Source organism: Papio anubis, chromosome 16, assembly GCF_008728515.1.
Source record: "Papio anubis isolate 15944 chromosome 16, Panubis1.0, whole genome shotgun sequence".
Classification (NCBI taxonomy): domain Eukaryota; kingdom Metazoa; phylum Chordata; class Mammalia; order Primates; family Cercopithecidae; genus Papio; species Papio anubis.
Genome location: NC_044991.1, coordinates 8,470,708 through 8,486,602, shown reverse-complemented (window position 1 = coordinate 8,486,602; position 15,895 = coordinate 8,470,708). Strand labels below are relative to the sequence as shown.

The 15,895-nt window shown below is 53.5% G+C and overlaps 2 protein-coding genes across 2 annotated transcripts; one reads left to right on the top strand and one right to left on the bottom strand.

Moving 5' to 3' along the window:
* Positions 1–2,885: 2,885 nt before the first annotated feature.
* On the top strand, positions 2,886–8,461 carry LOC101014319 (cytochrome P450 2D17). Its single transcript, XM_003905633.5, has 9 exons — positions 2,886–4,351; positions 5,061–5,232; positions 5,787–5,939; positions 6,028–6,188; positions 6,617–6,793; positions 6,984–7,125; positions 7,326–7,513; positions 7,968–8,109; positions 8,208–8,461. Exons 1-9 carry the CDS (start codon positions 4,172–4,174, stop codon positions 8,384–8,386), a joined length of 1,494 nt encoding a protein of 497 aa, XP_003905682.1. The 5' UTR covers positions 2,886–4,171; the 3' UTR covers positions 8,387–8,461.
* A 358-nt stretch (positions 8,462–8,819) lies between these two features.
* Positions 8,820–10,810, bottom strand: LOC101013973. Its single transcript, XM_017945350.3, has 3 exons — positions 10,723–10,810; positions 10,231–10,407; positions 8,820–10,061 (listed from the first exon to the last, which is right to left on the bottom strand). The coding sequence occupies exon 3, from the start codon at positions 10,005–10,007 to the stop codon at positions 9,549–9,551; it is 459 nt and encodes a 152-aa protein (XP_017800839.1). The 5' UTR covers positions 10,008–10,061; positions 10,231–10,407; positions 10,723–10,810; the 3' UTR covers positions 8,820–9,548.
* Between the last annotated feature and the right edge of the window lie 5,085 nt (positions 10,811–15,895).

Below are 15,895 nucleotides of genomic sequence, written 5' to 3'. Positions count from 1 at the left end.
TGGGCGATTCCCCTCTGGCTAGGGCTGGCCCAAATGCTCCCTTCTGGTGTGGGTGCTGACTGAGCCCAGCATGACTTTGCTCTCTGCTGTGACAGGGCAGCCCTGAGTCCAGTGTCATGCCCCCCCGTCACTGCTCTCTCCCTCCCACAAGTGCACAGACTCAGTGCTGCATGGCCTCTGCCAGCAGGTGAGGGAGCAGGGTGGTGTCAGCGATTTAGGACTGTCTCTCCCACCCTCATCAGTGCGTCTTCTTGTGATATGAAGTTAAAACCAGGTACTGTGATGGCTCAGCTGATTTTTGGATCTTGTGACGGTGCTTTTCTGTGTGCAGATAGTTGTTAAAATTTGGTGTTCCTGTGGGGGTGAGGAGTGGGATGAATGCTTTGCCCCCTTTCTTTTTTCTTTTTTTTTTTCCCCCTGTTACAGGGTCTCCTTCTGTGGCCCAGACTGGAGTGCACTGTGCGATCACAGCTCACTGCAGCCTCAACTGCCTGGGTTCAAGAATTCCCCCACCTCAGGCTCCTAAGTAGTTTGGACCTGCGTCACCGCACACGGCTAATTTTTAAATTATTTGTAGTGACAAGGTCTTGCCATGTTGCCCAGGCTAGTCTCAAACTCTTGGACTCAAGCAATCCTCTTGCCTTGGCCTAAAGTGCTGGGATTACAGGTGTGAGCCACCACATCCAGCCTATCCTTTACTTCAATGTAGCCAATGGCACACAACAATAACCAAGGGATTGTAAATTTAGCTTGTTTCTTGTTATTTTACATTTCCTTACACATCCACTGTGCCAGCTCCTTGGGAGTTGGTTCTATCATTTCTAAATTCTGTAACTAACTTTACCTCTCATAACTGATCACAGTGCAGCTACTGTGTCATGCCATAAGTGACACAGTAACTATGCAGGAATAAAGCTCCATCAGCCACCTCCTTTACCTTCCTTTTTCCAAGTTAAGCTTGCACCAAGTTTCAGAGAGGGTAATTCTAGTGAATCACACTTCTGAAGCCAGCTGTGTCGGGAGTCCCCAAGATCTGCCCCTCTCAGTTCAGTGATTTGCTATAAGAACTCAACGGAATTCAGAAATGCTGTTATACTCATTGTCATGGTTTATTACACTGAAAAGATACAGATAAAAGTCAGCAGAGATCAGTGGTGCCCAGGACAGAGTCCAGCACACACAGCACAGAATTCCCACTGTTGTCTTCCAGTGCAGTCATACAGACAGTGCTGTATTCTCCCAGCCACAGTGTGTGACACATGTACAGGACACTGCCTGTAAGGGACCTCCACCAAGCCATCATGTTCAGAGGAGTTCTGGGGGGTTGGTCTTGTACGTATGGAGTACTTGAGTGGCTGACATTAGGTACGAAGTCTCCTGCCCCCTCTAGAGGTCAAACTGATACAGGCAGATCCAAGGTCTCTACCATACATCACCTTGTCGGCAAACTGGCATGGCCTAAGGCTTCAGGAATTCAAAGACACTGTTACCAGGCAGAATACTACCAAAGCACACAGCTCATCTTCCAAAAACTGGTCGAGGTCTTGTTCTTTTTTCTTCAAGATACAGAGATGCTGCCTTCCCCAAGCTGATGAGTCGACCCTTTACTGCACAGAGGCTCTCTCAGCCTGGAGGCCCACATTTCAGGCCCAACTCAAGCCAACGCACCAGAGGCGGCAGTCCCACCAGCACCATCACAACAATGACCTCTTTTCATATATGATACCCCAAAACAGTAGACAAAATTCAGCAGGAAATAATGTTCAATGTCAAATTCTAGGCCAAGCATGGTGGCTTACATCTGTAATCCCAGCACTTTGGGAGGCTAAGGCAGGCAGATCACTGGAGGTCAGAGGTTCAAGACCAGCCTGGCCAACATGGTGAAACCCCGTCTCTACTAAAAACACAAAAATTAGCCAGGTGTGGTGGGCGCCTGTAGTCCCAGCTACTTGGGAGGCTGAGGGCAGGAGAATCGAACCTGGGAGGTGGAGGTTGCAATGAACCAGGACTGTGCCACAGCACTCCAGCCTGGGCAATAGAGCAAGACTCCATCTCAAAAAATAAAAAAGAATTCTAGACCCAACCAAACTGTTAGCCACATATAAAGACAGACATTTAAGACATCTTACGTCTCATAAATACCCTCAGATGAGCTGTGACATCTGCAGAAATAACACATTGGAAATTCACCATTTGCTATGCGACATGAAAAACCTGACAAAAACATCAGTCTCAACTTTTTCAGAAGTCTGGAAATTAACTAAAAGCTCATAAATACCCATGAGCATTTATTCAAGAAAAATGGAGGGCCAGGCACAGCAGCTCAGACCTGGAATCCCAGCCCTTTCAGAGACTGAGGTGGAAGGTTCTCTTGAGACCAGGAGTTGGAGACCAGCCTGGGCAACATAGCAAGACCCTGTTTCTACCAAAAAACAAAAAGAAGAAAAGTGGCTGAAGCTGAGAATGGCAAGCCGTGTGGTCTTTTAACTTGTTCTGTTCATATCCCCCCTCTCCCCAGTTAGGGGACAGACTTGAAACAAGACAGTCTGCATGGCCCCACAGAAACCTGAGGAAGCCCCGGCAGCTGGAGCTTCAAAACCTCATTCCCAAGCCAGACACGATGGCGCATGCCTGTAATCCCAGCACTTTGGGAGGCCAAGGCAGGTGGATCACCTGAGGTCAGGAGTTCAAGACCAGCCTGGCCAACATGGTCAGACAGGGTTTAGTAGAAACCCTGTCTCTACTAAAACTACAAAAAAATCAGCCAGGCATGGTTGGTGGGTGCCTGTAACCCCAGCTACTCTGGAGGCTGAGGCAGGAGAATCACTTGAACCCTGGAGGCGGAGGTTGCAGTGAGCCGAGATTGCATCATTGCACTCCAGCCTGGGTGACAAGAGCAAAACTCCGTCTCAAAAACAAAATAAATTTGGGCTCAGTGGTGCCTGTAGTCCCAGCTACTTGGGAGTCAGGAGGTCTACTTGAGGTCGCAACTGCAGTGAGCCGTGATCCTGCCACTGCACTCCAGCCTGGGCAACAGAGTAAGACCCTGTCTTTTTTTTTTTTTTTTTAAGTCAACATATCCTGAACAAAGGATCCTCCATAACGTTCCCACCAGATTTCTAATCAGAAACATGGAGGCCAGAAAGCAGTGGAAGACGACAGCCCTCAGGCAGCCCTGAAGGATGTTGTCACAGGCTGGGGCAAGGGCCTTCAGGTTACCAACTGGAAGCTCTGGGAACAGCGCTGTTGCAAACAAGAAGCCATGGCCAGGCTGGAGCCCAGGAATGCGGGCTGGGCTGGGATCCAGGTGACAGCTTTGAGGCTCACTGGGAGCAGCCTCTGGACAGGAGAAATCCCACGCAGGAAATCTCAGACATAGCTGAGAAGCACGGTACTTGGTGCTGGGTCTGTGTGTGTGTGTGTGACAATGCGTGTGCCGAGTGTCAGTGTGAGTCTGTGTGCATGTGAGTACTGTCTTCGTGTGGGTAATTTTGTGGGTGTGTGATCGTGTCCCTGCAAGTGTGGACAAGTGTCTGGGAGTGGACAAGAGGTCTGTGCACCATCAGGGGTGTGCATAGCGTCTGTGCATGTCAAGAGTGCAGTGTGAAGCGAAGGGACCAGGCCCATGGCGCCTCTGATCATCATGAGCTCCCTAAGGCCCCAGGTAAGTGCCAGTGACAGATAAGGGTGGTAAAGGCCACTCTGGAACGGGTAGGTGGGGTAAGGAAAGGGGAAGGCCATGTTCTGGAGGAGGGGTTGTGACCACATTAGGGTGTATGAGCCTAGCAGAGAGGTGGATGGCAGGGTGCACTGAGACCTTGGTTATCCCAGAAGCCTGTGCGGGCTTGAGAAGCTGGGAGTGGGGAGAGGGAGTGACTTCTCCGACCAGGCCCCTCCACTGCCCTACCCTGGGTAAGGGCCTGGAGCGGGCAGCAGGGGCAAGGACCTCTGGAGCAGCCCCTACCCGCCCTGGCCTGACCCTGTACCCACTGGCAGTACAATCAAAACAGCAGGTTGGCTCACAGCAGAGGGCAAAGGCCATGATCAGCTTCCTTTATAAGGGAATGATCACGCACTTGGTGTGCTGAGAGTGTCCTGCCTGGTCCTCTGTGGCTGGTGCGGTGGGGGAGCCAGGTGTGTCCAGAGGAGCCCAGGGGGCAGTGAGGCAGCTATGGAGCTAGATGCACTGGTGCCCCTGGCTGTGACAGTGGCCATCTTCCTGCTCCTGGTGGACCTGATGCACCGGCGCCAACGCTGGGCTGCACGCTACCCGCCAGGTCCCCTGCCACTGCCGGGGCTGGGCAACCTGCTGCATGTGGACTTCAAGAACACACCATACTGCTTCGACCAGGTGAGGGAGGAGGTCCTGGAGGGTGGCAGAGGTCCTAAGGATCCCCTACCAGCAGCAAACATGGGTGGTGGGTGAAACCACAGGCTGGACCAGAAGCCAGGCTGAGAAGGGGAAGCAGGTTTGGGGGACTTCCAGGGGGAGGGCATTTGTGCATGGCACGAAGGACTGGATTTTACAAAAACCAAGGAAGAGTAGGGCAAGGGCCTGGAGGTGGAGCTGGACTTGGCAGTGGGCGTGCAAGCCCATTGGGCACAATATGTTATAGAGCACAAAGTCCCTTCTGCTGACACCAGAAGAAAAGGACTTACGAATGGAAGACAAGTCAGGGTCTTTTAAAGTCAGGTCTTGAAATCAGGAAATCAAGGATGAAGGGTGTGCAGTGACCCAGTTCAAACCTTTTGCACTGTGGGTCCTCAGGCCTCACTGCTCACTGGCATGGACCATCATCTGTAAAATGGGATGCTAACTGGGGTCTATCGGCAATTTTGGGGACCCTTATAAGGTCATAGCTGGGTGATGCATCCAAACTGAGTTCCTCCATCATAGAAGGTGTGAACCCCACCCCCACCTCAGGATCATGAGGCCAGGTCTCCTCCTTCCACCTGCTCACTCCTGGTATCCCCGGGGGTCGCCCAAGGCTCAAATAGGACTAGGACCTGCAGTCTGGGGAGACCCTGGCTTGATGGAGGCCCTGACCCTCCCTCTGCAGTTGCGGCGCCGCTTCGGGGACGTGTTCAGCCTGCAGCTGGCCTGGACGCCGGTGGTCGTGCTCAATGGGCTGGCGGCCGTGCGCGAGGCGCTGGTGACCTACGGCGAGGACACAGCCGACCGCCCGCCTGTGCCCATCAACCAGGTCCTGGGTTTTGGGCCGCGCTCCCAAGGCAAGTGGCGGTGGGCACAGAGATCTCATTTCCGTGGGCCCTGGGTGGGCGGTGACCGAAGTCCGAGCTGGGCGGAGAGGGCGCGGGGTCGTGGATGTGAAACAGAAAGGCCAGCCAGTGGGGACAACGGGCCAGGAAACCACCTGCACTGGGGAGGTGTGAGCCTGGGGATGAGGGCGGGGCTTGTGGCGAGTGGGCGGGGCCACTGCCCAGACCCGCCAGGAGCCGGGTGGGTGAGGATGGCGCCTTTCCCAGCTGGAATCAGGTGTCGAAGAGGGGGACGGCGTCAGCGCCTGTGCGTGGGCTCAGTGTAGGTGGGAGGGGGCATGCGGGATCTTCCCTGAGTGGAAAGGCGGTCAGGGTGGGCAGAGAAGAGGTGGGGCAAAAACCTGCCCCAGCCAGGGAAGCAAGGCAGGTAAGCAGAGTGGGCCCTGTGCCCAGCTGCACCAGGCGAGGGACTGCGGGAGACCTTGGGTAGCGCTGGGTTGGAGTGGGTGGCAGAGAGTGGGGCCAAGGACTTCATGGCCACTCGCACCTGCCTGTCCTGCCCCTAGGGGTGTTCCTGGCGCGCTACGGGCCCGCGTGGCGCGAGCAGAGGCGCTTCTCCGTTTCTACCTTGCGCAACTTGGGTCTGGGCAAGAAGTCGCTGGAGCAATGGGTCACCGAGGAGGCCGCCTGCCTCTGTGCTGCCTTCACCGACCAAGCCGGTGGGTGATGGGCAGAGGGGCACAAGGCAGGAACTGGGAAGGCGGGGGACGGGGAAGGTGACCCCTGACCCGCATCTCCCGCCCCCAGGACGACCCTTTCGCCCAAACAGCCTCCTGGATAAAGCAGTGAGCAACGTGATCGCCTCCCTCACCTATGGGCGCCGCTTTGAATACGACGATCCTCGCTTCCTCAGGCTGTTTGACCTAACACATGAGGCACTGAAGGAGGAGTCAGGCTTACTGCGCGAGGTGCAGAGCGATGGACGCCGGGGTCTCTGCAGGGCGAGCTCCTGAGAAGTGCCAGGGCTGCACTAGGGCCTCCGAGGAACAGGATTTGCAGAGGGTTTGGGAAAGGACATTCCTAGAGAGTCCACTGCTAGAGGAAGGGCCTGGAGGAGAAGGGGAAGTCTCAGACAAGGTCATGGGAGAGGTGTGCCCGGGTCAGGGGGCACCAAGAAAGGCCAAGGACTGTGCCCCCTGTCCATGGTGATTTCGATTTTGGGTTTCTCTTCTGGCAGCCCAGGGCAAGGAGAGAGGGTGGAGGCTGGCACTTGGAGAGGTCAGTGGTGGAGACAGGCAGGCCCTGGGTCTTCCCTGGAGACAGCTGGGGCCTGAGACTGGTCCAGGTGAACACAGAGTACAGGAGAGATTGAGACCCTGTTCTGTGTCTGGTGTAGGTGCTGAATGCCATCCCCCTCCTCCTGCGCATCCCTGGGCTGGCTGGCAAGGTCCTACGCTCCCAAAAGGCTTTCCTCACCCAGCTAGATGAGCTGCTGACCGAGCACAGGATGACCTGGGATCCAGCCCAGCCACCCCGAGACCTGACTGAGGCCTTCCTGGCAGAGATGGAGAAGGTGAGAGCGGCTGCCACGGTGGGGAGCAAGGGTGGTGGATTGAGCATCCCAGGAGGAATGAGGGGAGACTGGGCAAAAGGTGGGGCCAGGGCATCCCAGCAAGCAGCATCTGGGCTGATAGGTACAGAATGGGAGGTCATTAGGGGGCTACCCCAATATGTCCCCTGAGCACCCTCTTGGCCCTGCTCAGGCCAAGGGGAACCCTGAGAGTAGCTTCAATGAAGAGAACCTGCGCATAGTGGTGGCTGACCTGTTCTCTGCTGGGATGGTGACCACCTCGACCACGCTGGCCTGGGGCCTCCTGCTCATGATCCTGCACCCGGATGTGCAGCGTGAGTCCAGCTGGGGCCGAGTGCAGGGGGCGAGGGAGGAAGGGTACAGGTGGGGGCCCGTGAACTTAGCTGGGACACCCGGGGCTCCCAGCACAGTCTTGAACAGGCTCCTGTAAGTCTGACCTCCTCCAACACAGGAGGCAGAGTGTCAGGGCTACCCCCTAGGTGCTGACCCATTGTGGGGATGCATGTCTGTCCAGGCCGTGTCCAACAGGAGATCGACGACGTGATAGGGCAGGTGCGGCGACCTGAGATGGGTGACCAGGCTCGCATGCCCTACACCACTGCCGTGATTCATGAGGTGCAGCGCTTTGGGGACATCGTCCCCCTGGGTGTGACCCATATGACATCCCGTGACATCGAACTACAGGGCTTCCTCATCCCTAAGGTAGGCCTGGAGCCCTCCTCACCCCAGCTCAACACCAGTCCCTGGTGGTAGCCCCAGCATGGCCACTACCAGGTGGGCCCAGTCTAGGAACCCTGGCCACCCAGTCCCTTAATGCCATCACATCAACTGTCACAGCTTGGTTGTGGGGTCCAGAGTAGAGGCAGGGCTAGCCTGTCCATACAGAACCCCAGTCTAGTAGGGAAGACAGATCAGGACCTGCCAGAATGTCGGACGACCCAATGCCTGTAGGGAGAGGGAGCAGCGTGGGTGCCCCTGAGAGGTGTGACTGCGCCCTGCCATGGGGTCAGAGAGGGTGCCCAGGAGCTTGTCAGGTGCAGGACTAGTTGAGAGTCCAGCTGTGTGCCAGGCAGTGTGTGTCCCCCATGTGTTTGGTGGCAGGGGTACCAACATCTTAGAGCCCAGTCCCCACTCTCACCCTGCATCTCCTGCCCAGGGGACGACGCTCTTCACCAACCTGTCATCAGTGCTGAAGGATGAGGCCGTCTGGGAGAAGCCCTTCCGCTTCCACCCCGAACACTTTCTGGATGCTCAGGGCCACTTTGTGAAGCCAGAGGCCTTCCTGCCTTTCTCAGCAGGTGCCTGTGGGGAGCCCAGCTCCCTGTCCCCTTCTGTGGAATCTTGCAGGGGTCCTGCCCGGGAGGCAGGCTCACTGACACCCCTCCCCTCCCCACAGGCCGCCGTGCATGCCTCGGGGAGCCCCTGGCCCGCATGGAGCTCTTCCTCTTCTTCACCTGCCTGCTGCAGCGCTTCAGCTTCTCGGTGCCCGCCGGACAGCCCCGGCCCAGCCACCATGGTGTCTTTGCTTTCCTGGTGACCCCATCCCCCTACGAGCTTTGTGCTGTGCCCCGCTAGAATGGGGTACCTAGTCCCCAGCCTGCTCCCTAGCCAGGGGCCCTGAGGTACAATAAAGCAATGTGGTAGTTCCAACTTGGGTCCCCTGCCCAGGCCCTGGTTGGGGACATCCTTCCCAGGGCAGTCCCACCCCTGCCTCATTCCTGCTTACCCCACCACCTGGCCGCGTTTGAGACGGGTATATTGAGGTTAAGCAGATGTCAGCTAGCCTTGCCCATAATCCCATGTCCCCCACTGACCCAACTCTGCCCAGATTGGTGACAAGAACTACATTGTTCTGGCATCTGGGGGAAGGAGCCAGAATGGGCTGACTAGAGGTGTCAGCGCTGAGTGTGGTGGAGAGGGCAGGACTCAGCCTGGAGGCCCACATTTCAGGCCTAACTCAGCCCACCCTCCATCAGCGGCAGCGGTCCCACCAGCACCATCACAACAGTTACCTCTTTCATATATGACACTCCAAAAAGGAAGACAAATCATGGCATCAGGGACTTATATGCCAGGGCTACCTCCCAGAGCTCAGTCAGCAGGTGCCAGAACGTTCCCTGGGAAGGCCCCAAGGCCCCATGGAAGCCCAGGACTAAGCCACCGTCCTTAGCCTCTGTCACCTCACCACACGACTGGCCACCTCTCTGGGTCCTCAGACATGCCGCTGTCCAGACCCCTGACCAGTGGCAAGTTTGCCCTCGGGGCCAGGCTGGAGCTGGAGAATACTTGCTGGGCTCCAACCCTAGGTGTCATCCTCCCGGTAGGGGGTCAGGCAGGGCCCACAGGCTTGGCCAGGGGCCATGCATGAGCCCTGTGGGCCACAGGCCTGCCCTAGGGACAGGAGTCAACCTTGGGCCTATGAGGCACTGGGGCGGGCAGAGGAGGAGGTGGTGGCATGGGCAAGCTGAGAGCCAGAGACCCTGACCCTAGTCCTGGCTCTGCCATTACCCCATGTGACCCTGGGCTTCTGTTTCCCTTCTGCCAATGAGAAGGCTGCTTCAGCTGCCCTGAGTCCTATCTTCCTGCTCTGCCTTCTGGGGCTGTAGCCCTTGCTGGCCTGGAGCCCACCAAAGGCAGGGACCTCTGTCCTCACCGACATAATGGGCTGGGCTGGGCACACAGGCAGTGCCCAAGTTTCTAATGAGCATCTGCTTACCTGAGTCCTGGGCAGACCCTCTTAGGGAACAGCCTGGGATAGAGAACCACAGACACTCTGAGAAGCCACTTGAGACCTCTTTTGCCAGAGGACCCTACAGCATCCCTGGCAGCGGTTCCTGCCAGCATTTCTGTAAATGCCCTCTTGCCAGGGTGCGGCCCGGCTGTCAGCACGAGAGGGACGTTGGTCCATCCCCTGGCACCGAGTCAGTCGGAAGGCCGGCCAGGGCCCCCTTGTCCCTTCCAGAGACAATCCATTGTGGTGACGTGGCTCGGTAGCAGGAAGTGCTGTTCCTGCAGCTGTGGGGACAGGGAGTGTGGATGAAGCCACACTGGGTTTCTCTGAAGACGGAGGCCCCAAAAGGCAGCAGCAGGGCCTATAGCAGCAGCAACTCTTGGAATTACTAGAAACTTTTTCTTCACAGTTCTGAGTCTTGAGGGTGTTGGAGGCTGAGAGCCAGTCCAGGCACAGCTCTGTCATGAGCACGGGGAACCAGTCCCAGGGCCTTATGCTCTTTGCTGTCCTCAGAGGCCTCTGCAAAGTAGAAACCGGCAGCCTTTTGAGTCCCCTGCTGGGAGCAAACCTCCCTCTGAGATGCCCGGGGGCCAGGTCAGCTGTGGTGAAAGGTAGGGATGCAGCCAGCTCAGGGGAGTGGCCCGGAGTTCCTGCCCACCCAAGGAGGCTCCTAGGAAGGTCCAGTTACCTGACTCCTGGGCTGTTTCCCTCCCCTCCACAGCTCAGGAAGGCGGGAAAGGGCTGGGGTATGTGTGACCCTAGCAGTCGCTGAGAAGTAGTGTGGAAGCAGCGCCCTGCAGCACGCTGGGCCGGTGGTCTTACCAGATGGATACCCAGCAATTTCCTTTTGAACCTTTTTATTTTCCTGGCAGGAGGAAGAGGAACCCAGCAGTGAGATCAGGCAGGTTCTGTGTTACACAGACAGGGAAACAGGCTCTGTCTGCAAGAAGTCGGTGGGGCCAGGATGAGGCGCAGTCTGTTCACACATGGCTGCTGCCTCTCAGCTCTGCACAGATGTCCTCACTCCCCTGGGACAGCAGCTTGGCCTGCTGGTCTTAAGGTTGAGCCAGCCTCCAGTACTGCCTCCCTGCCCCGCTGCCTCCCACTCTGCAGTGCTCCGTGGCTGCTCAGTCGGACCCATGCTGGAGACATTCCAGTTGAAGCCCCAGGCTGTCCTTACCTCCCAGTCTGGGGTCCCTGCCACCTCTTCTTGCTCAGCAGGAATGGGGCTAGGTGCTTCCTCCCATGGGGACTTCACCTGCTCTCCCTCCTAAGACAAGAGAGCAGTCTCCTCGGGGGCAGCATCATTCAGTCCTCCAGGTCCCCTGGGGATCACGACCTGCAGGAGGAATAAGAGGGCAGACTGTGGGCAGAAAGGCCTTCAGAGCACCTCATCCTCCCGTTCTCACACTGGGGTGTCCCAGTCCTGTGAAGTTCTTCCTTTTCAGTTGAGCTGTGGTAACCTTGTGAGTTTCCTGGAGGGGGCCCGCCACTACCCCTGGGACTCCCTGCCATGTGTCTGGGTCTAACTGAGCTCTGATAGGAGAGAGCCCCAGCCCTGAGCCTTCCAGGGGAAGCCTTACCTCAGAGGCTGGCTTCTTCCTACTCTTGACTTTGCATCTCCACAGAGAGAGGTGGGAGGGGTGACACACAGCTATGAGTGGCGAGCAGTCCTTCCCTGACTGGCCCATCCTCTCCAGGTGCAGTCCCCCTTACTGTGTCTGCCAAGGGGGCCAACATAGCCACCGCACTCCAGGGGTAGAGGAGTGCCAGCCCTTACCCACCTGAGTGGGCACAGTGTAGCATTTATTCATTAGTCCCCACACTGGCCTGACAGTCTCCCCTATGGGCTGCATGACAAGGAGAGAGAAAAGGCTGAGGTGAGATCTGTCAACACCTCAACCTAAAAAATCTATAATTGAACCGGCCACAGTGGCTCATGCCTGTAATCCCAGCACTTTGCGAGGCGGAGGCATGTGGATCCCCTGAGGTCAGGCGTTCAAGACCAGCCCGGCCAACATGGTGAAAACCCCGTCTCTACTAAAAGTACAAAAAATTAGCTGGTCGTGGTCCCAGCTACTTGGGAGGCTAAGGCAGGAGAATTGCTTGAACCTGGGAATTGGAGGTTGCAGTGAGGTGAGATCACGCCATTGCACTCCAGCCTGGTCAACAAGAGTGAAACTGTCTTTTTTAAAAAATCTATAATTGATATCTTTAGAAAGATAAAACTTTCCATTCATGAAATAAGAATAGGAGGCTCTAAAATAAAAATGTTCAAACACCCACCACCACTAATTCTTGACAAAAATATAGTCTAGATGCCGCAGCTCATGCCTGTAATCCCAGCATTTTGGTAGGCTAAGGCAGGAGGACTGTTTGAGCCTAGGAGTTCAACATCAGTCTGGGCCACCTAAGACCCTGTCTGTACAAAAAATTGAAATACTAGCTGGGTGTGGTGGCACACACCTGTAGTTCCAGCTGCTTGGGAGGTTGAGGCAGGAGGATCACTTGAGTCTGGGAACAAGGCTGCAGTGAACTATGATCCTGCCACTGCACTCCAGCCTGGGCAACAGAAAGAGACCTTGCCTTAAAATAAAAATAACATAATAATAGGAATGCAAAATCTAATCAAAGTATACAAGCTAAACTTGAAAAAAAAATTTTCCAGAAAGAACAGAGAAGAGGTCAGGAGCTCCAACAGCTAAATTGTTTAGATGTTTCTGAAAGAGGCAGCAGAGACAACAGACTAGGAGGCAGGGAGAGATGTCAAATAAATACATTTCTTTTTTGTCAAGACAAGTTCTCAGAGATGAAGAACATGAGTTTCCAGTAGAGAAGGAAACATCAAGTGTTCAGGACAATGAATGAAGGGGACTCACCCCTGATTTTGTTGTCAAGAAATTTCACAGCACCGAGGACAGAGCGGAACCTAAACACTTCCAGAGATACAAACAAAAAAGTCTGAGCTTTAGGAATTCAACATTCATCAGACTTCTCCACACCAACCTTTGAAGCTATAAGATAATGAAGACCTTCAAAATCTGAGAGAAAATATTTCCAATCTAGAATTCTATACCTAGCCAAATGCTATGCAAGTATGAATTGAGATCTTTTCAGATACATGTCTCAAGACTACCCCTCAGGAAGCAACTGGAGGTTGTACTTTACTAAAAGGAGAAACGGAAAAGAAGATAACATGGGACCCAGCACAACAGGCAGGGAGAGCCCCTGAGCATAAGGGTGAATGGGGAGCTCAGGAGGACAGCTAGGCAGCAGACCTCCAGGGTGCCCCATCCAGATGGAATCAGGGAGATGGAGGGCTCCTGAGATATGTCTCCATGAAAATGATCATGGACAAATGACCTGATCTGTCTAAATGTATTGCAAAAGAGATTTCTATTTTTGGCAGAAAATCTGAATGAATTAATTATATAATAGATGCACAGAAAACTAAAGAAAGAGAAGAAAAACCAAAATCATGACTTAACTGGGACTACTGTCTACATTTTTTGTTTTGAGAAAGTCTTGCTCTGTTGCACAGATTGGAGTTTTTTTTTAGATGGAGTCTTGCTCTGTCACCCAGGCTGGAGTGTAGTGGCATGATCATGTTTCACTGCAGCATCCACATCCTGTGCTCAAGTAAGTGACTCTCCCACCTCAGCTTCCTTAGTAGCTGGGATCACAGGGTACCACCACACCCAGCTAATTTTTTTTTAATAGACAGTGTCTCCCAATGTTGTCCAGGCTGGTCTCAAACTCCTGGACTAAAGCGATCCTCCCATGTTGACCTCTCAAGTAGCTAGGATTACAGGCATGAGCCACTGTATTTTTCCGATTTTTTTTTTTTTTTTGTACAGAGTCACACTATGCTGACCAGGCTGGTCTGGAACTTCTGAGCTCAAGTGATCCTCCTGCCTTGGCCTCTCAAAGTGCAGAGATTATAGGCGTGAACTCTCACGCCTGGCCTGTTTACATAGTTTAATAACATAAATCTTCGATACTGATCTAATAAAAATCGTAATATGCCTTTTAGAATGGCTTTCAAAAATAACAAATGCTGGAGAGGATGTAGAACAACTGGAACCTCTTGGTTATTGCTGATGAGACAGCCACTTTGAAAAAGTTTGAGTTTCTTACAAAGTTAAACTTACTATATGACCCAAAAATTCCACTGCTAGCTCTTTACTCAAGTGTAAGGAAAATCTATTGTTCACACAAAACTTGTACATGAATATTAATAGTGATTTTATGCCCCAAACTAGAAACAGCCCAAATGTTCTGGCACATCCAAACAATGGACCACCACTCAACAATAAAAGGAACAAACTACTGATACACATGACTAGATGAATCTCAAATGCTTTGTGCTAAGTAAAATAAACCAGACTGAAAAGGCTACCATACATTTCCATTTATATGACAATCTTCCATTTATACGACAGTCTTGCAAAGGGAAAACTACAGGAACAGGAAACTGTTCACTGATTGCCAGGGTGTGGGAGTAGGAGGAAGGGTTGACTACAGGTGACTATTGAGGATTTTTTTTTTTTTTTTTTTTTGAGGCGGAATCTCTGTCGCCCAGGCTGGAGTGTACTGGCGCAATCTCGGCTCACTGCAACATCCACCTCCTGGGTTTAAGGTATTTTTAGTAGAGACGGGGTTTCACTATGTTGGCCAGGCTGGTCTCAAACTCCTGACCTTAGGTGATCCACCTGCTTTGGCCTCCCAAAGTGCTGGGATTACAGGCGTGAGCCACCGAGGCCAGCCACTTTTTTTTTTTTTTTTTTTTTTTAAGACAGAGTCTTGCTGTGTCACTCAGGCTGGAGTGCAGTGAAGTGATGATCACTGCTCACTGCAGCCTCAACATCCCACACTCAAGTGATCCTCTCACTTCAGCTTCCTGAGTAGCTGGGACCACAGGCACACGCCACCACGCCCAGCTACTTTTTAATTTTTTTTTGTAGAGACAGGGTCTCACTATGTTGCCCAGGCTGGTCTTGAACTCCTGGGCTCCACCAATCCTCCTGCCTTGCCCTCCTAAAGTGTAAGTGAGTCACAGTGCCCGTCCCTTAGATTCTCTCTTTAACCTCTAACTCCACCCTGTCTTCCTCACATTCAGCAGAGAACACAGGCACCATCAGATGGGCATTTCCTCAACTTTCTGCCACCAAACCCATTCACTCACCGGCTTCTCATGGGCCATTTCCTCTTCCAGGCGGGGAGAAGAGGAGGCTGCCCTCCTGTCTCCGAAGCTAGCCTTGCTCCTGTGCCCCATTTCATCTGGTCTTCTCACCTGGGCATTTGGGGATCTCTTGTCTCACCTCAATATTCTCCTTTTCCTTTTTTCTGGCTCCTTCCATCAGCATCTAAACATATTACTGATCTCTTCCATTAAAAAGAAAAAAGCCCTTCTCCCTTGAATCCATATTCCTTCTCCATCTACTGTCCTAACTGACCCCCTACCCTTCACAGCAGTCTCCTGAAAGTGGTGTTGGCAGGGGGTGTATTTACTGCTTTCTACCTCTCCCGCACTCCACAATCCACTTCAACCTGTATCTGTTCCTATAAGCCTCTGAAACCCCCTCACTGAGGTCACCAATACACTCCTAGTCACCAAACCCAGCTGACCCTTTCCTTTCTTTTTTTTTTTTTTTTTTTGAGACAGAGTCTTGCTCTGTCACCCAGGCTGGAGTGTAGTGGCGTTATCTCAGCTCACTGCAAGCTCCGCCTCCTGGGTTCATGCCATTCTCCTGCCTCAGCCTCCCGAGTAGCTGGGACTACAGGTGGCCTGCCACGAGGCCTGGCTAATTTTTTTTTTTAATTTACTTACTAGTAGAGATGGGGTTTCAATACGTTAGCCAGGATGGTCTCGATCTCCTGACCTCGTGATCCGCCCCCCTCGACCTCCCAAAGTGCTGGGATTACAGGTGTGAGCCACTGCACCTGGCCCCAGCTGACCCTTTCTTTAACGACCTCGCCTTTTCTCTTGGCTGGTTGACCTCTCATGCTCTGGTTGACCTCCTGCCTCCCACTCCTTTCTCTTTCTCTCTCTCTCTCTCTGTCTCTCTGTCTCTGTCTATCTCTGTCTCTGTTTCTGTCTCTGCCTCTCTCCCTCTCTGTTTCTCTGTCTCTATCTCTAACTCTCTCTATATCTCAGTTTCTGTCTCTCTCTCTCTCTCTGTCTCTATCTCTGTCCCTGTCTATCTCTCTCTGCCTAAATCTCAATGTCATTTTTCTCCATGTCTTGCTGCTGACGACAAAGACTCTGAACTTCCACCTCAGAAGTTCCACCTCAGAAGTTCCACCTCAGACACTCACTTCTAGGCCTTTGCATGTGCTGTTGTCTACCTAGA